The sequence below is a fragment of the Tenrec ecaudatus genome, chromosome 11 (assembly GCF_050624435.1).
Source record: "Tenrec ecaudatus isolate mTenEca1 chromosome 11, mTenEca1.hap1, whole genome shotgun sequence".
In the NCBI taxonomy this organism is placed as follows: domain Eukaryota; kingdom Metazoa; phylum Chordata; class Mammalia; order Afrosoricida; family Tenrecidae; genus Tenrec; species Tenrec ecaudatus.
This window is the reverse complement of record NC_134540.1, coordinates 103,461,740-103,483,709: the sequence shown is the minus strand read 5'-3', so window position 1 is coordinate 103,483,709 and position 21,970 is coordinate 103,461,740. Positions and strand designations below refer to the sequence as shown.

At 43.4% G+C, this 21,970-nt stretch overlaps 1 protein-coding gene across 2 annotated transcripts in view; it reads right to left on the bottom strand.

Moving 5' to 3' along the window:
* Positions 1–21,970, bottom strand: part of NALCN (sodium leak channel, non-selective) — a 436,823-nt gene that overhangs the window by 15,325 nt on the left and 399,528 nt on the right. For both annotated transcript variants that reach the window (XM_075562611.1, XM_075562612.1), the window contains 8 exons: positions 18,305–18,425; positions 18,124–18,222; positions 8,777–8,870; positions 8,140–8,246; positions 7,863–7,937; positions 7,005–7,124; positions 2,398–2,466; positions 880–1,028 (listed from right to left, as the gene is read on the bottom strand). In XM_075562611.1, the coding sequence (XP_075418726.1) occupies positions 880–1,028; positions 2,398–2,466; positions 7,005–7,124; positions 7,863–7,937; positions 8,140–8,246; positions 8,777–8,870; positions 18,124–18,222; positions 18,305–18,425 (834 nt within the window). The remainder of the gene's footprint in view (positions 1–879; positions 1,029–2,397; positions 2,467–7,004; positions 7,125–7,862; positions 7,938–8,139; positions 8,247–8,776; positions 8,871–18,123; positions 18,223–18,304; positions 18,426–21,970) is intronic.

The following is a 21,970-nucleotide window of genomic DNA, read 5'->3' as shown; positions in this document are numbered from 1 at the left end:
AGTGGCATGCTCCATGATGACACAGTGTGACTTTCACCCCCAAACAGGGGGGTTCTACAGCAAATTCGGTTCCATTTCCAAAAGTTATACCCTCTGATCTGTTTGTTATTTATACTTGTCCCCATTCTGTTAACTCTCTGGATGATTTATCCCAACACAACTAGTTTCTTACCACGTATTTGGCATGTCTGAGTGAGCACGCTTCGACCATTAAAAAATGATCCATTTTTACCTGTGAATTATGCTCTAAAAGGTATAGCATTGGTGCACCAAATATTAAGCAATTCCGACCAGGAGACACAGTTACACACAGTTAGTTGTGTTTACACTGGATTCTTGACAGTTCAAGGGAATCCTTGAAAATGCTTTTCACGTATAATAGCCATTTCGGGAGGGAGATTCGAACTTCCCGTGTTTCACGAAAAACCAAAAAAACAAAGCCAACTCAAAGTTACTGAGCAGAGGCTTCTCCCTGAGTGCAGGAGGAATGGCTCATTTTAATTTTCTTTCATTTCTGAACTTGTCATAATTCCCAAATTATGTCTTTTTCAATGAGGAACATACCATTTAAAATTTGTGCAAGTGATTTTACTTTAATTTCCAACTTCTGCTCCTCCCAACTCAGTCTTTAATAAAGAAAATATCATTATATTAATTCATCCTCTTATTGTGGTAAGTACATCAATAACAGAACATTCGCTATTTTAATGTTTGTATATGTACAACACAGTTATATAGAGTACTTTCATCAGTTTGTGCAAACATACCACTATCCATTTTCAAATTTCCCTTTCATTCTTCAATACAGATGATGATTCATGATTTTATACTCATGGAGGTTTTCTTGATAAATGTCTCAGAAGATAAGTACACACCAACCTGTTAATGTTCTCGCCGTATTTCACAGTGCCAAACAAAACCACGCCAGCGAAAGCATAACACAACAGCAACAGGAACATCCCAACGATGATGAAGAAGCTTTTGTACATGCTGACGACCACTGTCAGGAGCAGCATCTTCAATGTGACCTGTAAGGACAGAAAGAAAGGGCAAGTTGCAGTTATTTAGTCAGGGAAGACTGGGGAAGAAATACTATGTAAGTGCAAAGTAGCACAAAGATGACCCTTAAGGCTATCCTATGAAAATCACTTCCCATTTAAATGTTAGATCACAGTATCGTTCAAAGTTCACTAGGCAGAAAGGAACTCTAGCCATAAATCAAAATGTTGAGTCTTTTCAGCCTACGGAGGAAAAGCTTCCCTTTTCAGAGCCTTGGTGGCAAAGTGGTTATGCATTAGGCCCTAACTACCAGGTGAGCAGTTTGAAACCAGCAGTTCCTCTACGGGAGCATGAGGAGCCTTTCTCCCCTGTAAAGAGAAACCATTCTTCCCTGCCCTATGCAGTTGCTATGAATGGCAGTGAACTTGTATTTATTTACGTATTTAGTTTTAGCTGGTAACTGCCAGGTCGGTGGTTCAAACTCACCAGTCATTTCATAAGGATTTACAGCCTTGGAAACCTTACGCAGAGATGCACTGAGCCAGAATTGACTCAATAGCAGTAGGCTCAGTGGTGGATTTCTCCTCTGTTACTCCCCCGAGTTCTCTGGGATTAGGGCTACATTTTGGGGGCTTATCACAAACAGATTTCTTCCATAAATAAGAGTTCCACAAAAAAGAAAACCTCAACAATGGTATAACAACAGAATGTCAATTTGTGTATAATTAAGTGGTATATGTGTAATAGTAAATATATGGAATACACATATAAATTCTTTTTTTAATTAAATGCTTTTATTGGGGGCTCTTATAGCTCTTATCACAATCCATACATCCATCCATTGTGCCAAGCACATTTGTACAGAAGTTGTCATCATCATTTTCAAAGCATTTTCTTTCTACTTGAGCCCTGGCATATGAATTCTTAGCAACCAAAAATATTTAAATTACTTTAACATGGAAGGCAGGCCTATTAACAAAGCATGTAAATAAATCTGAAAGCATACAGTCATAAATACTCATCAAAATTATTTTTCTTTGCACTGAAGTTACTTAACTCTATTAACCATAAAATTGATCATAAAAATTAGGGATAAGCATTAAGAAAAACCTTTATATTTTACTTTCATGGATGATATGTAATCTTTATTTGATGATTGAATTCATTTAGAAAATATGAAAAATAACTAGAACAATGAATGGTAAAAGATACCAAGATGACTGAACAACTGATCCTTTTTCATCTTTGTTAATCTTGACGTAGGAGGCCTATTAAGTTGTTGACCATCACTCTGACTGACACAGAATAAAGACCCACGGGGACAGTTAAGTCCATTAGTCACTTTTTCTTCCTTCAAGGTGTATGTAACTTTTCGTATGCTCTCTCCTGTGTACTTACATGCTTTCCACAGATGGAGAAAAATCTAAAGACGATCACACAGGCACCCATCATGTATGTGTACGCATTCTGAAATGTAAACAGAAGAGAACCTGTCATCATGGCACAAAACGGTTTGTTACAGTTCTTTTTTTCATTTAAAGAATGAAAAACTGTCTACTGAATAAGTCTTCTGTGGTCTCCTGAATAATTAGTTTAATAAAATGTGAAGATTCCTATAAGAAATGCATCTAAAAAGGTGTTTGAAAGGTCACTGCCAAAGCTCATGAATAAATATTAGATAGAAAATCAAATCTGAAATGACATTTTGGGTTCTGTTTTGCTCTACTGAGCTCCATATGATAACATGTAATTTACCTGAAATCATGAGCAGCCCCTCTGAGGACGGGGGAAGCATACATAGGATGACACAGCAACCTGACTCAGTGAAATGACTGGACAGAAACAAGCATCCTGGCAGAGAGGGGCATCTGGCGTGGGAAAAGATGGCCGGCCATCGGCCTCGTCCTTTCTGAAGATATTCGGACATTGGTGGAGACCAGCTAGCCCCATGCGTGCGATCACGGGCCAATTCAGAGAAGTCTCGCTTCCAGTTCTTTCCTCAAGTATGTGAGGACTGACACAAGGTGACTCGGGGCGCTTCATGACTAAGATACCTTCCGCCTTAGCTGAGAAACAAAGATCCCACTGGTGGTAACTGCAATAACAACTTTGGCATCAAGCTGATGCCAAAGCAGGATTATTCTCCAGGAGGCTTGCCGAGCGAAGTGACAACAGACACAGATGGGCCCCTGGGAAGGGGGTCCTGTGAGCTCCTTGGTGAGGTACAAGCACATGAACGCGTTTGCACAGGAGGATCCTTGAATGTGAACAAGGATAACATCTCCCTTCACCATCGTTTAGAGAAGAGTGAATTCCCTGCTAAGGCCAGAGCTTCTTGGAGAACAAAAGGGGCCGGCAGAATAGGCAACTTAGTCCTCCTCTCTGCAGACATTGGGGACGAGGAAGACTCCTCTACTTATGTCCTGGGAGTTGCCCAATTAGACTGTGACTGTAATCTGTCTGAAGAGAGACAAACATGGGCCTGCTGTGCCTTCTTTCCATGATGATTCATCACCCGCTGTAGACACCTTCTACCATGGCGTCCTGGAAGTAAAGATTCCAGTCGCAGGACGATGAGAAACATCATTAACCTAGACCACAAGGTCTGAAAAGGTGGACACCAACTTACTTCCCAAACAAATCGTTCCATTTCTCCCACCCACCCCTTGGCTCAACTCCAGTGACACCAACATCCATCCAGTTCCTACACTTATCCATCACAGGACCAGCTGCCTGCAGTTTCCCCCTCTCATCCTACCAACTGAAGTCAATCATCGCGTCCTCACAGATGTCTCACTGGATCTCTCTAAAGAAGCCACATTCCACTGTTATGAATTTAATTGTTTCCCAAAATGATATATTGGAGATTTACCCCCTGGCCCAGTGAATGTGACTGTGTTGGGATATGTTTCTTTGAAGCTGTTATCAGTTATGATAATGAGGCTGCACTAGACTAGGGTGGATCCAAATCTTTGCTAAGTGGTATCTTTAAAGGGGAGAAAGGAGACAGTCATAGGCATAAGAAGGTATGAAAGGCCAAAGGATGCCAAGAAGTCAGGGGCAACCCGAACAGTAAGAGACAAGGAAGCATGTATTCCGAAGGAATGCATAACCCTGCCTAGCATCTAGAACTGTGAGACAATAAATCTCCTTTCTTCAAAGCCACCTCAAACCCAATGAACTCTTCTGGCGTAATGTTGTCTGCATTAGGCTATTAACCACAAGGTCAACAGTTCAAACCCACCAGCTGCTTCAAGGGAAAAACATGAGGCTTTTTACTCCTGTAAAGATTTACAGCCTTGGAAACTCAGAAGGGCAGTTCTACCTCCTCCATAGGATTGCTACGAATCAAAATTAGGCAGAGCTAGAGACCAAGCCATCCACTGGTCTATGTTAGCATAGGAGCTTGTGCCTTTCCTTTATACCCCTCACCTCCACTGTAATTCCCATCCTGTGTGATCATTCAAGAAGCGCCTACTTAGCTTTCCAGACTGGGAAGTTCAAGGGGGTAGTGGCTGTCTTTATTTTTGGTCCTTAGCATCTTCTCCATTCCTAGCACAGTGCCTTGTTGTCTGCAGTGCTCCTGATCAGTTAGGACTTGAGAAATGAATTGGCATGACTGCCAGCTCTCTCAGCTGCGTGCGGCCTCTGACTCTGGCTCACTCCCTTCAGGTGCACAGCCATTTCAGTCTCATATGAAGCCATGTCTTTTCTGATGTGTACCTGGGTCCCTATGTGTTATGGATCTTTGTTGGGCATGCCTCTCACATTAAAGTAGATGAGTAGAAGAAAACATGTAATAATTGCTTTTTTTCTGAGATCATGGAAAAATTCACAAAAATGTTAAGTCATCTTTATTGCTAGAAAAAAAAAAGTCACATTCCTGACCTCCCTTGGTTCTCAGCAGGACTGCAGAGAACAGGATTATACAGTAGGAGATGAAGTTAGTAATCCTACGTTTGTATGGGTTCCATAAAGAGTCAGGAGAGGGCCGAGGTCTTTGTGTCTGATGAAGACAATGGAAGGAAGGTAAGCGCCTGTGATGCAGGTAATCCCTGATTTGCTTCCTGCGGGTCTTTTGGCTATTGTCTTTGTAACTCTTACACACACCTGGGTAGAATCACGCAGATTGGGGGCACTTCCTCCTTTTATGATGGGTCTGCCTAAGAGAAGGTGGGGGAAGATGCTGGTGGCACATGTGGTCCAGCGGTGAGTGACTGCTAACAGGTTTAGCTGTGATTGTAAAAACTCGGTACTCCAATTTAGGAACCACTCAGTCTTGCCATCCCACTGAGGATAGAATAAGCTGTCTCCGAAGCAGGCATGGGGATTTCTCTACCATAACAAAAGAAGTGTCAGGGGCGGAGTTCATCCTTCGGGCCTTGACATCCCTGACCATAGATAGCACCTCCACGTTCCGGGACACGGAGCTGTGGCACTCGAGACGTGGCAAGGAAGGGATGGGCACAGAAGCAGCAGTACCAAAGGGCAATGCAGAGCAGCCAACCAGGTCCACAGAGCAAGAAAGCTGAGGGTCTTCAGCTACAAGGCTCACATTCGGAACAGCTTGCCTTCAGGCACTTAAATCAAGGGAGCGAGCTTGGCTGACCCCAGAGCTAGAGCAGCGTGCCCTTGACTGAGGCTGATGACAGAGTGGCTGGAAGTCTGTCTGGAAGCAGACTGCCTCATCCTTCTCCCCGAGTGACTGCTCGGTTCAGACCGTGGACCTTTTGGCTAGCAGCCAAGGACTTACCCATTGTGCCAACAGAGCTCCTTCTCGCCCGTTCACTATGCTGGTGGCCTGCTGATGCGTGGGGCTGCTAACTGCAAGGTCAGCAGTTCAAAACTACCAGCGGCTTTGTTGAGGAAAAGACAAGGATTTCTACCCTTGTAAAGAGTTATAGTCTCAGAAACCCACTGGGGGCAGTTCCACGCTGTCTTGTAAGGTTGCTATGAGTCGGCATCAACCTGATGCCAGGGAGTTGAGATTTTGGCTTTTTGACCCACCCCTAAAACAAAATCCCCGGCACCAACTAAACTCCTACTCACAGCAACCTTCTATGGGGTTTCTGAGACTGCGTCCTAGTGTCTTTCTTTACTGGAGCGGACAAATCACCACCATCAAATAGATCCTAGCTCATAGCGATGCTAAAGGACAGGGCAGAACTGCTTCTTTGGGTTTCCAAGGCTGTGAATTTTTATGTGGTTCCTGCTTTGAGTGGCTGGGGGTATTGAACTGCTGATTCTGTGGTTTGCTGCCCAAAGTGTAACCCAGTCTCCCACCAGGGCTCTCTCCCTTCCCTTAGTGGGTTAGGAATACATGATTAAGTTCATGTCCTCTGCTTCCTTGAAAACAATTTGAAGTTGGTTCCTAGAACATTTTAAATTACACCCATGGGCCACATTACAATGTGATTGAACAAAATAGCTCTAGATCACTCTTAGTCCAGAACCCCTACCGCGGTAGAACTTGAGCTTGACCGCAGACTGGATGGAGACTCGGCAGGCTGAAGGCATAGGAGTGATGTGCTTTAGACAAAGGAAGATGAAAGAGAAACACATGAAATGTGGATTACACTATATTGCGGTGGAATGGATGCTACACTTCAGAACACCTGCGTTTGAGGCTTCTGACAATCCCTGTTGAGAATGCAGACAGATTTCTTGATTTCTGAATTGGTTTTCCTTCTCTCTCTTGCTTTTCTCTCTTGGTAAAATGAAGGGGTTGCATTAGAAAACCCTTCAGGTCCTGCTCTTTCTGCCTTGATGACTGTGAAGGGCCAGGCAGGTCTTGTCTGTGTGACCAGCAGAGCGGAGTGTACACATGGATAGATGCATGCATGTGTGGCTGAGGCTCAGGGCCTTTTAAGAACAAGGCTCCGCTTGAGAGAGGTTAATAACCCCCCTGAGAGTAGGCTGACCGTCCGCTTGTAAACAAGAGAAACTCGATAGGAGTAAAATGAACGGAAATAATAGCTGAAAATAAAATGTAGTGGTTTGCTCACCAAGAGGGCGAAGTGAAGGACCACCCAGACAATGCCGAGTGACGTCACCAGGAGATCGTATCGGTTTCTTCTGCTTTGCCAGAAACCAGCAGGTGACATGGCTAGGATCTTCATTGTCACCTGGGTAAGCGGGAAGTAGATAGAGGCTAAGGATTATGGATATTGGCATGCATTAAATTGGGGTGTTATATATACATGGTTTTAAGGATGAAGTCACTGAAAAGAATACTTTATTTCCAAGGTATATGATTCCCTCCCCGCCCCCACAAGTTGAGTAGGTTAAACCCATATTTTCTATATACTCTCTTCCTTGTTTTATGACCACCTCTAATAAGAGGACACTTTTCTTCCTTGAGTGAAAAACCATGGATTGTCAGAAACGGCCGGGCGGGATACGAATCTGCTGGCCTTTCAAAGAAGATTGCCTTGGGAAGCAATAAATGGCCTATGAACCAGATATGAACATAATTCCGGCTGGGCCCAGCCTAAACATTGCTGGGACAACTCCCCCAGCCACCGGCTTGTGATCTGCGTTGGTGAATTCCAGTGAGTCGTGCAGCTCACTGTAAATATTCGAACTCCCGGGACTTGACAAGCCCCCGTCCAGGAACAGCAATCGGCTGCAGCATTTCAGCAGTCAGGGAAACTCCGGGAGCGAGCAAGTGAGCATTTTGTTCAAATTCGGGAAACCATTCTTAAAAAGAAAATGCCCTCAGGTTCCACCCAAAAGTGGGGGGAGGGGTGGAAGCTTCAAAGGCAAGGGGACACAGAGCTGAACGTACGTGCCATCAAAGGGGGACCACCGTTTTACCGTGAAATTGTGCACAGCACCCCCAGGGCCGGGATTCATCAGCGTACCTCCAGAACAAAGATGAAGGTGAAAACAACCGACATCGTCGCCAAAGGAACGGTCACGGGGTCCTCCACGTCCCACTGCAAGGAAAGCAGCACCGAGGGGTTTGCCGGCCGCCCCCAGACACACAGACGTCTCCCTTGCCTCCCCACCTGCACGAGTTTTCATTTCGGCACCGAGGAGGGGCCGCAGACCCGCCATGGACACGGCGGGGCGCAGGCTTCTGCATGCACCCATGAAGGCAAACGGGCTTCCCAGAGTCCCAGCAGGAGCCGACTGTACCTTGACCGAGAGCAACACAGACTGGGCCAGAACCAGCAGCGCAATCGTCCTCTTAAAGAACGGATGCTGGGTGATGTCGTACATTTTCGCTCGGAAACCGTCGTTATCTGTCAAAGAAAGGGCCGGGCCAGGGCATTTTGGAAAGAGGTTATAGTTACTTTCTTGCCTTCTCTCGAAGCCCCACCCCCTGCCCCTTAAAAGCCATTTTCTTTTTAATTCTTTTTCCTGTCGACCGTTCAATCTATTGTGAAGTGTTCTGCAGGAAGGGCTGTCGCTCTGCATATTTGAAACGGCAGCTCGTGAAGCTGATCATATTGCAAATTCAATTTCTGTGCACTTACTACGTTTCATTCATAGTTTTTAAAGGCAAGCACAAATATATTTTCTTTAAAAAGATCATTCTCCCCCCCCCCCCCCCCCCCATTACGGCTCATTCTGAGAGCACTGGAGCTCAGCTTTTGGGTGGCTAGTTTTAATAGCCTGATAGGGAGGTCTGTACTTGGGAGCCTGTTTCGGTATTAACTTATGCACAGCCTCCTAGTGGTCTCAGGATTATTATCCTAATTTAAATCATAGACTCCTGGGGAATCATGAGCCCCAGTGCCCGACATGAAGAGAATCAGAACAGCTTTGATACCCGGGCGAGGTGGCAGATGAAGAGGCTGCGCGATCTTCAATCTGCTCTTCAGATCTTCCCAGCGCCTCTGATCCACGGTCAGCAGAGCCGTCCCCTACACAAACAAGACAGAGAAGGCAAAGGCCTCTCAAGGCCTTGACCAGGCCATGCCCAGTGCAAGCAGGACTCTCAGGCAATCTGGGCTAATGTGGGGTTTGCAAATAAAGAGAGTCTTCCGAGACCCGGGGGAGTGCAGATCCACATGGGCAGAAGTCTGAACCCCGCTAGTGCCTGGGGTTCCCGGATGAGAAGTACGTTTTTTCAGAGAGGCTCCAGCAGCCTTCTCTCGATATCTTTGTAGGTGCATAATATTCGACTTTAGGAAAATGCTGAAACAACAGCTACAACCCGTGTCTGTACAATTAAAGTTTCAATGAGAGAAGCCTTATTAAGTCACGCAAGGTTAGTTTTCTTGCGTTTCATAGTAGAAAATGCTGCAGTCAGATTGTAGCTGGTCACTGCTGCTGCTTCTAGTTAGGGGCGTTTTGCATAATTTTGAAGTCATTTTAATATGTGCCACGGTAAAATATTATTTTAAAGTGGTATGGAGCCATAACATTCGGGTCTTGTAACATTAATGATCAGATGTGATCAAATAGTGTATGCTCTGGAGGAGAGAACTTGATTAAAGGGTGCATAGTACATACTGTCACATAATCTTAGGATCCCTGATGGTCTAGTGGTTATGCATTTGGCTGCTCACTGCAGGGTCAGTTCAAAACCAGCATCCACTCCTCAGGCGAAAGAGAAGGCGGTCTCTTCCCATAAAGAGTTATAGACTCAGGAACCCAGAGGGAAAGTTCTACCCGATGAGCAGAATCAATTTGCTGGCAGGAGTTTTATCACATTCTATGAAGGAGCCTGAGTGGTGCTGCGAGGTAAGTGTTGGACTGCTAACTGCAGGGTCGGTGGTTCAAAGCCACGCCACTCCATGGGAGAAAGATGAGGCTGTCTACTCTCACAAAGACTTACCCTACCCAGGAAACCCTACCCAAAAACCCTACCACGGAAAAGGTGTAAATTTATTTCCAAGATAATTTCAGTAAAGTTGAAGTTTTGCATTAACTCTGACAAATTCAAGGGGAGAAGTACATTCCTGATTTTTTGGGGGCACCCTTGAAGAACATAATGTAATAATTTTAAATTATCATGCTATAAAAGTAATATGTGTTCATTGTATAGCAAATTTTAAATGGAGCTGAGACACACACACGCAAAATAAAACAAAAGTCCCTAAGTCATTCACAAACCCACCACCAAGATGCTAAATATTAGTGCCTAACTTTCTGACCTTTTGCCAGACATAGATATTACAAATCATGTTTGTACATACTATTTATAACATTCTCTCCCATTTAAAATACCTTGAATATTTTTGTATGCATAACATTAAAATCTTCTCAAACATCAATTCTGATGATTAAAGAGGGTTTGATTGCTTATGAAGATTAAGCTTGTTTTTATTTTCTGCTCTTATAAATCATGCTGCAATAACTATACTTGATTTTCACACATTCATAATTACTTTCTTAGAATTCCAAGTAGCAGAAGTGCCCTCCAGTTATGTTCCCATGACCGTGGGTATGAGAGAGATCCTCTGCCTCCGCTGCCCTGCGTGCTGGCATCTTTAAAATAGCTTGGGTAAGTTGGGCGTTGAAAATTGACATTGCATTTTGGTTTTAACTATATTTTCTTGCTCTATTAGAAAAATCTTTTAAAATTATGAATCACCTGTGTGTGTGCATATGTACATTAAAGATTTTTCAATGTACGAAATCCAAGAAAGATAAAACCCTCAGAAACAGTAATGGGAGTAACAATTCCCTGAGGGCACAGGAAGAGAGGCAGGGGGAGGGGAGAAGAGCGAACTGGTAGCAATGATGAATGTATAACCCCACTTGAGGGAAATGAACAACAGAATTGTAGGTGAATAGGTACATTGGATGGTGTCAGATATGGCAATTTTACACACACACACATAATATATTAAGGGTCCATGTGGGTGGTAGAGTGGGGGAGGGAGAACATAAAGGGGAGCTGATATCAAAGAGTTCAAGAAGAAAGAAAAGGTATTAAAAACGATGATGACAGCAACTGTAAAATTATGCTTTCTCTAATGGAACTATGGTTTGTAATGGAATCTGTAAGAGTGCCTAATAAAATGTTGAACACAGAAAAAAAATTATGAATTGGTCAGTATGAAAAAGATTATTATCCTTCATGCATTTATTCAAAGGTAATGATGGTTTGCAAACTGCAGCATCCTTGACAATAATCTAGGTTCTGAACATTAAATAATACAGAACATTAAAATGATTATCAAAGAGCATATCTTATACTAGTATACCAAACAATATACCAAAATTGCAGAGAAATGACACCACCAAGATCAAGTGAAACAAACAAACTAATTGCCATCAAGTTGATTTCTTCCCATAGTGACCCTCTATAGGATTTCCAATGTTAGAAATTTTAATGGGAGCCTAAAGCCTCATTTTTCTCCTGAAGAATAGCTGGTAGGTTTGAACTGCCAACTTCAACTTTAATAATCCAATGCTTACCTAAAATATCTGTGCCCCTACATTTGTAAAAAATTGAAAGCACTTCGTTGGTGGGTGATGGGAACAGGCTATAAGGTTAGAGGAATCCCTGCTGTCTGTTAACAGCAAGTTTGGAGTTTTGAACCCACCAAAAAGCACCTTGGAGGAAAGACCGGGCGATCTTCGAAAAATCAGCCGTTGAAAGCCCTGTGGAGCACAGCCTACTGTGGCATACAGGCGTCACCAGGAGTTGAACCCGCTTGATTGTAATTGCTGCTGCTACTGCAGACAGTGCTGCAGGGTTCCTAGTTTCTGGAAGACTTAAGCATCTCCACAATTAGATGCTGCTGAGGCCAGATTGTTGTTGTTGTTGTTGTTGGTGGTGGTGGTGCAAGCGACTAGTAGACTCAGATCCAGTTAGAGCTGAAATAGACTCTTAGGAGTAGTGGTTCTCATCTGGTAAACTCTATACATCTGTGCCTGCGATTGAATGCAGATGCAGACTATTTGGTGGAGGTTCCAGGAATGGGTAATTCTCAGAGTTTCTCTGGTGACGCTGACGTGCAGCTGTGCTGGAGTACGTCTGCTTTAGAAGTTAGAGAAGACACACATGCTCCTTGCTGCCTCTCTTGCCTTGCATCAGTCCATTCTCTATTCTGCAACCTATTACCTGGTTACACCCTTTTACCTGGTTACACCCTTGAATCAAATCAGCTGTTGCTGTCTAAACCTTCTAAGACCTTCCCTTGCCTTTAGAATCAGATTCAAACTCTAACTCCCATATCCCTTACAAGCTGCCTAACTATCCTTACAGAATCGCAGACAATAATATAATGCCTGTGGATTTTTTATGTAGAGTTAACACGTGCCAAGCTTTTCCCAAATGAGGGTCTTCAAAAAGTGTGTGGTAAAATGGAATGGAAAGATACTGGAATTTTCTCATGAGTTTTTGAAGCCCCTTTGTATTTGCTTCAGATTTTTGTTTCTAGAAATAATATATAGACACATCTAAAGTGACCCCAACCCCACCCTCCTGTTTCTTCCCCAGAGCTAACAACTGCCCCCACTGATGGGCATCCTGCCCACTTACATTTCACATACTACTTACATCTGTACAAACGTCTAAGAGTTCATTCATTCTGAATGTAAAAGATTTACATCAGTGCTATCCAGTATAAATTTACGTGTGTGGTTTACTTTTTATTGCCATTGAACAATATGTTCTTGGTACAATTAGATCTCATTTATTCCTTTTAACTGCTTATCTAGTAGTCCAGTATACCAATATACCACAGTTATGAATTTTGGATTTATGGACTATCATCAGTGCTTCAATAAACACGTGTCCTATCTTATGGTAAACATGGAGAGGCTCCACCACATGTCTCTGGAAGAGGTCTTGATGGGCCTTAGAAATTTATGAAGGAGCCCTGGTGACACAGTGGGTAAAGCACTGGGCTGCCAGCCCCAAGCCTGGCAAGTCAAACCAGCTGCTCCACAGGAGACAGATGAGGCCGTTTGCTCCTAGAAGGATTTGGTTTAGGAAATCCCAGGAATCACTTCTCCTTTGTCCTATACGGTCACCATGGACTGGAGCCAACTAGATGGCATTGGCAGTGGGTTTGGAATTTATGCACATTTATGTTTCCAGATGTTACCAAGTTGTAAACCCCACCCCCACCCCACCCCCGCCAAATTTCCCAGGAACACTACCCAGGTATCCCCACTTCTTTTATCCTTGACAATAATTGACTGTATCTGGTTGAGATTTCAAAAAGTTCGTGAGAAACTGGAGTTAGAGGTAATGGAATTAGAAGCCCCTTGCCATTTTAATCTGGCCATTTTGATGGGTAAGGAGCTCTGTGACCCACGTGGTTAAGTGCTCAGACACCACCTGAAAGATGGGTGGCTGGAGCCTACTGGATGCAGTGCTCTGAATCCGTGACCATTGCAGCCTTGACATCTCTCTGGAGTCCGGCTTGTCTTGTCAAGTCACTCTGAGTAACTATCAACTCGACAGCAGTGGTTTTGTGCTTCCTTCTTGGATATGCATGAAGTGGTATCTACTTTAGTTTGAACTTAACGAGAAAAAACATTTATGTTGCATATTGGTTATTCCTTATCTCACTCTGTGAATTACCTATTCATATTCCTTGGTCATTTGTGAATTCTGATCTTTAATTTTACTGTTTTGTAGACCTTTTTTTATTCATACCAATAGTCATGCTCTGTCAGCTATATGAATTAAATTTATTTTTCTTGTATTTCATTTTGATTGTCATGTCTTTTAGTGTTAATGTTGATGTTACTGCATATAATTTACAACATCGTCTCTCTAGGATTTTACATTCCGGTTCATGTTGATTGCAATCAGAGCAGCATCATAACAAAATGCTCCATGGTTTGAGAATAGTTTGACCTTTGCTTTTCTTGTCCAGTGATTAATTCATCTGGGATCATGTGCTGTGAGGTAGGGGTTTCAGTTTAGGGAGTTCATTTTGACAGTCAGTTACCCCAGCAACTATGAGTGATTACATTCTGGTTTTGTCTTGTATGTATATACTGGGGGTTTCTGTGTTGTTCTCTACCTTTTTAAAACCTGTGACAAGGCATATGTTGTTTTAATTACTATAGCTTCTTTATGGTTCCATATTTTTATATGTGCTTATCTTTGCTAAAGTTTTATTCATTGGTTCAATTTTAAAGAAAAAAATATTATCAAACTTGGTTTTTAAAATTATTACTTTGCTATGTACATTCTCAATTTCTACATGCATCTTTGCTATTTCTTCCTCCTAATTCTTTGGTTTTTCTTTGTGGTTCTTTATTATAATTTATTGATTTTAATATTTTGCACATTCCTATTTAACTTTTCTTTTTCTCCAACATATTAAAGTTTGAGCCTATAAATTTCCCTGTCATAACTGATTTATCTGTACCTTGTGATTTCTTTCATTCTTAGATCTAAAGGATTTGCGATGTTCTATCTGGATTTTTTTTCCTTTTCCCTCAAACTTTTAAAAAATGGTTTCTTACCATTTCCAAAGTGTGAGGCATCTTTTCCTGTCTCTTTTGCAATAACCAGAGGGTGTTATGTACATTCTCGATTGGTGGCATCGGTGCTGGTTCTATGGCCCTTCGGACCACACTTTGCTTCTGGAAATAATGCTGGGTGCGGGCGTCTTTACACATCTCTTCTCGTTCGGTCTCTACAGAGTCCATATGTCATGTTTCCTTTCTTTCTATTTCTTCTTCTTCCTTTCTCCTGTCTGACTTGTGGAATATTTTTCACTGTAACTTTGGATTTGCTAACTTTTCATAATTATACTAATGTGTACTTCATATATTTTTATGTTCAGATGTTTTATAATTTTCTGGTGATCCATCACTCTGACTTATCCCATGATTTAATTACGCTATTAGTAATAACATTGTTCATTTTATTTTTTCTGATGTTAATATTGCTAATCTATTCCTCTCTAAGCAGAAACAAACACCTTCTCTGTAGCCACTATATAAATTAACATTATTCTTCCATTTTAGAATGAGAAGAAAGTTTGAAAAGATAAACTATAAAAGGATACAATAGAATAAAAACATAGAGATATTATTTGTTCCATATTTGAGAACTTCTGAAAAGCTATTAATTGTGAAATTAAGCTTATGTATCAAAGCCTTGTTTTACAGTAAAACTCCAAAACAAACCCACTGCTTTGGATTCAATTCCGAATCAGAGGGTTTCGGAGTGTGTAAATCTTCATAGAAGTAGATACCCACAAACCTCTCCCTGAGAGCAGCTGATGGGCTTGAACTACCAACTTCGAGGCTTGCAGTCCAATGTTTACTTGATAGGGTCACCAGGGCTCCTTGATATTTTAGTAGAGAACTTTTAAAAAACTGTACTATGGCTATAGACTTTCAACTTTTAAAAAAGTGTTCCATTTTCCAAGGAAGACATTCTTACTCCCAAAGAAACCAGGGCCTATTCTTCCTCTTATGGGTCATCTTCATCTGTGGAGCACTACGGCCAAGTTTGTTATTTTAAATATTTCTACATATCTCTATTGCCCTATAAATTTGGAAATCAACTTCTATAGTGTTGGGCATGACACAGGCAAGTGCTTTACTGGAAATGGAGAGTTGGCTTCTTGGGAGAAAACTGGAGATACGCCTCTGTAAAGATGGCAGCAATCTATAAATCTAGAGACGGTAACTGGGTTACGTGTCCCTTGGGGCTATGGCAAAGAAGGCAGGGGAGGAGGATGTGAAGCTAATAACCATGAGTACAGGAATGAAGAAAATGTCCTTCAGTGGGTTGTGCGGTCATTGTAGGACTCCTCTTAATATGGTTGAACTATCGAATTCTATAGTTTGTGAATGACCTGCTAATAAAACTGTGGTTAAAATGGTCACAGCTGGGAAAACGGCATGGGGCAGTTCTACTGTGTCACACAGGCTCAGTATGAGTCAGCACTGCCTCTACCATACCGAACAATGCCAACACGGCCACTAAAGTGTGGTCTCCGTGGGGCAATTATGTCCTCAGCACCAAGAGCTGTGTTTGGCACCTAGGAGGTGCTCACAAACATTTTGTAGGAGAAATACTACCCACTTGTTGCCATCGAGCTAACTGAACTCAAGGTGACTCAGGTGTGTCCAAGTACAGTCGTGCAGCCTACAGCAGCCAACAGCAGATTCCACAGAGCTACATCTCTAGACATATCTTCTCAGGGGTCTGCAAGTCGAATGGAGCTGCCGACCTTTCGGTTAGCAGTCCTGTGTATTAACAGGGTCTCTGTTAAGTGAATGGGGATGAACAAATGGTTTTATTGAGTTGTTTCTAGAAATGTGAAGAAAACAATCTTTTCTAAAAGATTCATATAGTTCAAATTTTGTACTTCAAAGGAACAATAATCAAACTATATAGTGCTTGGTAATTGGACTTCTAATGCTCCTCTTGCTTTATGGAGCATATGTGAAGTTATAAACTTGTGTGTGCCCCTGCCTCGTGGGAAAGAATTTCTTTCCTGCTTCACGACCAAAGTAGGAGAGTACTGTAAGCAGGCCCTCCCTGACGATTTGGCTTACTTCAGCCATTTCCCTCAGTTCAAGAGATGTCATGAATTATGCATTTGTTTCGAGGTATTTATTGCCCACTTTATTGCTGAATTGTGAGCTGCCATAGAACCTATGTCCCTTGGAGGCAGGTACCCTGCTCAGCACGCCCCCTGTGGTTTCCTGGGCAAACAGTGTTCTACCTCACCTGTTAATTGACCGATTAACTTTTGTCCACATTCTGGAATTCCCAGAGTCTGTGCCATAGCATGGCTCAAAGACATCTAAAAAGATCCATTTTCTTCTTTCCTCTCAGCTTTAAATTGAACACACTGTGGAGTTTAGAGCAACTCGGTGTATGGATGTGCTTGGGAGTGAAATAGGGGGGCTGGGCTCCATGATCGCTGTCTTTCTCTGTAACTCTAAAATTCTATTTCTGTGGGTTGCAGTGGTGTTGGGGCCCAAAGGAGGGGTTTTCAAATCACACCCTTTGAACACCCAGATGAAATGACATCCTCATTAGGCACACATCAAACGGGGCAGCTCTAGCCGTGAGTAAGTGCTACCACACGCACTGAGCCTGGGGACAGTGAATGACACAGTCCCATGCGCAGCTACACGAACCACAGAGCTCTGATGTGAATGCGTGCAAATCAGTCCCAGCCATGAATAACATCTAACAGCACGCGGCTTTGTAGGCAAATCACACTATTATTCAAGGCAGCAAAAGATGGCCGATATTTTTATATTCTTGCATTTGATGAATCACTGAGCCTGCGGTAACAAGCCCGGCGGCATCTGACTCTTGGTCTCCCTGATGCATGTCAGGCAAGTCATGTGACCTTGTGTCAAGTCTTCTTTTCTTCAGCGTTGGGAGAATGCATGTAAGTATAGGTCCGATCTTAACACACATGGAAGGTGCTCCAAAATGGCATGCGTTTCCATGAGGATGGCTCCAAATCCCGACCCTCCCCCACCAGAGGACATGCACATCTTTGTGTCCCCAGGAAGAAGGCTAATCCCTCTCCCAGGTGTGCTTTGGAGAGGAAAGGACACTTGCTATTTTCCCATCTGTGAACCTTTGTACTGATAATATAGAATCGTTTGAACTCAGCATGTTCCCTGCGGACACAAAGTATGTAAAGATCATCTGAAACTAGAAAGAGCTTCTTTACGTCCTGCTAAAAAAAAAAAAAAAAAGAATCCGAAAATTTCGACAGCCCGCCCTCCCTCCAATCAAAATGTTGCGCTCATCTATGGAAGTCCCATAGAGACATATGCTTTACATTTTGTGAAAAGAATCATACCTGCAAACAGTGGTTCCTTTTCAGGTATTGTGTTTTAATAACCTGCTGAACATCCTTAACCTGCTGAACATCCTTTCCATCTGGACAATAGGAGCTATCCTTTTCAGTTGTCAGCGAATTAATGACGCGGTTACCCAAAAGGGGATATTTAGCGAGAGACTTGTACTCTAAAGTAATGTGCCTGAAAGGTGGCAGTGAGGAAGCTTGCAAAGAAGTGACAGTGAGGAGCTACAACAGTCACATTATGGTTTAATGTGACTTCATGGGGGGAGGGGAGGGTGTCTTGGAAAAAGAAACCCAAACCCTCAAAGGAAGTAGTTAGAAATATATATATATATATATATATATATATATATATATATATATATATATATATATACACCCTGTGTGAGCCTAGATTTCTTACCTTGTTCTCATTGAAATTCGCGATAACTACCCCAACGAAAAGGGTCAGTCCAATCATGCAACCGAGGAACACAAAAACGTGAATATAGATCCCGTGGATCTGCATAAATGAGAACTACGGTTACTCATCAAAGCGAAGGAAACGGCTCTTGGCGTGTTCAAAGCATGCTGTGCGTGCTTACCGGCCCCACACGATGAATGATAACATCCCTCACTTCCACCCAGCCTTTCAGGGAGAGCACTTCAAACAACGCCAGCATGGCATTGCCCACGTTGTCAAAATTGAAGTTCCGAGGGTTGGCCCTGCAATTCAGAAAGAGGAATGTTCTGTGAAATTCTGATGAGAAACACCAGAAGGCAAATATCTGTCGCTCTTTCCAGTGTGGAAATATACGGGGTATATTTGGTCCTTGGGAGGTCGGACTCTCTTGGCTTTCATGTGTTTGGTACTAACCGTGTGCTAATTTGTTATAACTTACTATATTGATTAGGTAATGGTGGAATGTTCGACATAAACACCCCCCCCCCCAAGCTAAATGACCCTTGCTCTAACTTGCAAGCAAACATGGGACCTCGAAAACTCCAGAGGTTCACTGACATTTCCGGCTAGTCCTGGTCACCCCGTGTATGGGACATACACGCAGCTCACTTGAAATGGGAAAGGGATGTCATAAGGAAACACTGGACATTGAAGATGAATTTCACTAATGAAGGTAGTATTACTAATGAAAATATTGTGAATTTTGAAGGATTTGATAAATAAAAAACCTTTCCAAATGCTTAAATTAGAGTTCTTTGGGTTAGTGCAAAAATTGAGAGTTTTCTGGATGGCTCAGAGGTTACACTGGGTTAAGCATTGGGCTGCTACACTGAAAGGTTGACAGTTCGACCCCAGGAGCTACTCTGCGGGCAAACAATGAGGCTTTGGTAACGGTTTACCGTGTTGGAGATGCTAGAGGGCATGCTACTTTGTCCTACAGGGTCACTGGGATTTGGAATTGTCCCCATGGTAGTGTGTTGCTCGGGGGAGGAGAGCTGTGTTCATTGATGGCCCTTCCGTTACTAACCCTGTGAAGCTGCAGAGCACAAGGCCTGCTGAGCAGTTTCCATCAAGATGGTTGCAACGGCTACATGTCCCTGAGTTGATTTCTGATGCCTGGTGGCCCAGACTAGTACTGCCTCATAGGGGTTTCTTGACTACATGGAAGCAAATACCCAGCTCTTTCTCCTGTGGGATGACCAAGTAGCTCTGAATCACTGGTAGTCATTCGTGCCTACTGCTGGGGCTCCTCTCCAGGGAGAACTGGCCAATGACCCCCCTACAGAGCCAGCTACTGCAGCCCGCACGAGGTCCCCACGCATCAGAATGGACGTCACACAATTGGATTTGATGTTGGGGTGAAAAATAGAGGAGTCGAATATGGTCACTTTCCTTATGTCCTGTACTGTCAGTAGGGTCACTGTGCTGCAAACTGTGATGCATTTGGAGGTTACGGAGTGGCACAAAGGACTGTGTGCAGCGTCTGTGCTTCCAGACGTCTTTTTATCTCCTTAGTGCAGAGGGCTTTCCGTAGATGCTTTTTACAACTTCCACTTCAAAGTCTACCTACCCCTACAGTGGATTCCTGATTCTAGGCCTTTGACCCCACTGCTATTTGTTTCTACCATGTGTCTGTTGGTTTGTCATATGGTGGCAGTTTTGTATTACTGTGACATTGGGAGCTATGCCACCGGGATAGGAGCACCTACTGTGGTTAGTTTCCAGTTGTTCTTCAAGACTGAGACAGGCTAGGAAAAGGGCAAAGCCAGTTTACTTCTGAGGGGCTGGCCAGTGAAAACTTCCAGAAGAGGTGATTAACAGGTTGGAAATCACTCTAAATACGCTTAGGGAAGAGCTGCCTTCGAGTAGAGCGTACCTTCAGGACATGGATAGAGCAAAGCATTCAAGCCCTTCATCTGCTAACGGGGCATGGCTTGCAATGAGGAGGAAACGTTGCAAAGACCCATTACTAATTGGACTCTGCAATGAACAAAGTAGGACTCCATTGGACATTGTTGAAACTGATATGGAATAAGATCGATAGACTAATCGTGAATGAGCACAAATGGACTTTTATCAGCATTGTTAGCACATGCAAGTGACCTTCCCAGAAGATAATTAATGGAGAGCTGGAGCAGTAGATTGCCAAGGAGCTGCAGCAGTTTAAGATGGATGTAGAAAAGGACCTGTCACTACGGACATCAGATGGACCTTGGCTGAAAACCAAGAAGACTGGAAAGCTATTTACTTGTGTTTCATTGACCATGCGAAGGCAGTGTGGGTGAGAATCAATCGGGGGTAATATTGTGAAGAATGAGAATTCCAGAGCACTCCATTGCACAGGAGAGGAGCTAGCTGCACAAGAGCTCGAGGCAGTTGTTAGAACGGAACAAGAGAACACCGCGTGGTTTAAAACCAGGAAAGAGGTATGCCAAGGTCTACCGTTTCCCTGTGCCTATTCAGTCTGTATGCTGAGGAAGTAATCTGCGAAGCTGGACTCTGTGAGAAAAGAGTAATGCCGGCTCACGAGTGCAGGAAGGCTCGCCACCAATCTCCACCATGCAGGTAGCGCAGCCTTGCCTATCAAAGGTGAAGAAGACTTGAAGTATTTACTGATGAAGATCAAAGGCTACAACTTTTTGTATGGATTACAACTCAATGTTATATGAAAAAAACACATCCTTACAACTAGGTCAATAGAGGACAATATTACAGATGTGTAGTATTTTTAAAATATTAGTCATGAATTTTAATTTTCCTTGGATCTACAATCAATTTTGTGGTGGGGGACTGGCATTGGGAATATCCTCTTTCTTGTTTTCTGACACATTGTTACATTTGTTTTCTTGGCCCTTATCAAAGTGATCCTTTCAAATCGATTGCATCTCCTTTCACAGCTACTTGGTTAATCGCAGCTTTCCAGAGGCTCTTCCTTCTCTTTCTAGAGGCGATGCTGTGAAATGTCGGGTTCAGCCCACCCTGGAGTATCAATGGGCCATCATCACGACATCTAGCCCACCCTGGAGTATCAATGGGCCATCATCACTACATCTAGCCCACCCTGGAGTATCAATGGGCCATCATCACGACATCTAGCCCACCCTGGAGTATCAATGGGCCATCATCACGACATCTAGCCCACCCTGGAGTATCAATGGGTCATCATCACTACATCTAGCCCACCCTAGAGTATCAATTGGCCATCATCACGACATCTAGCCCACCCTGGAGTATCAATGGGCCATCATCACGACATCTAGCCCACCCTGGAGTATCAATGGGCCATCATCACGACATCTAGCCCACCCTGGAGTATCAATGGGCCATCATCACGACATCTAGCCCACCCTGGAGTATCAATGGGCCATCATCACGACATCTAGCCCACCCTGGAGTATCAATGGGCCATCATCACGACATCTAGCCCACCCTGGAGTATCAATGGGCCATCATCACGACATCTAGCCCACCCTGGAGTATCAATGGGCCATCATCACGACATCTAGCCCACCCTGGAGTATCAATGGGCCATCATCACGACATCTAGCCCACCCTGGAGTATCAATGGGCCGTCATCACGACATCTAGCCCACCCTGGAGTATCAATGGGTCGTCATCACGACATCTAGCCCACCCTGGAGTATCAATGGGCCATCATCACGACATCTAGCCCACCCTGGAGTATCAATGGGCCATCATCACGACATCTAGCCCACCCTGGAGTATCAATGGGTCATCATCACGACATCTAGCCCACCCTAGAGTATCAATGGGCCATCATCACGACATCTAGCCCACCCTGGAGTAT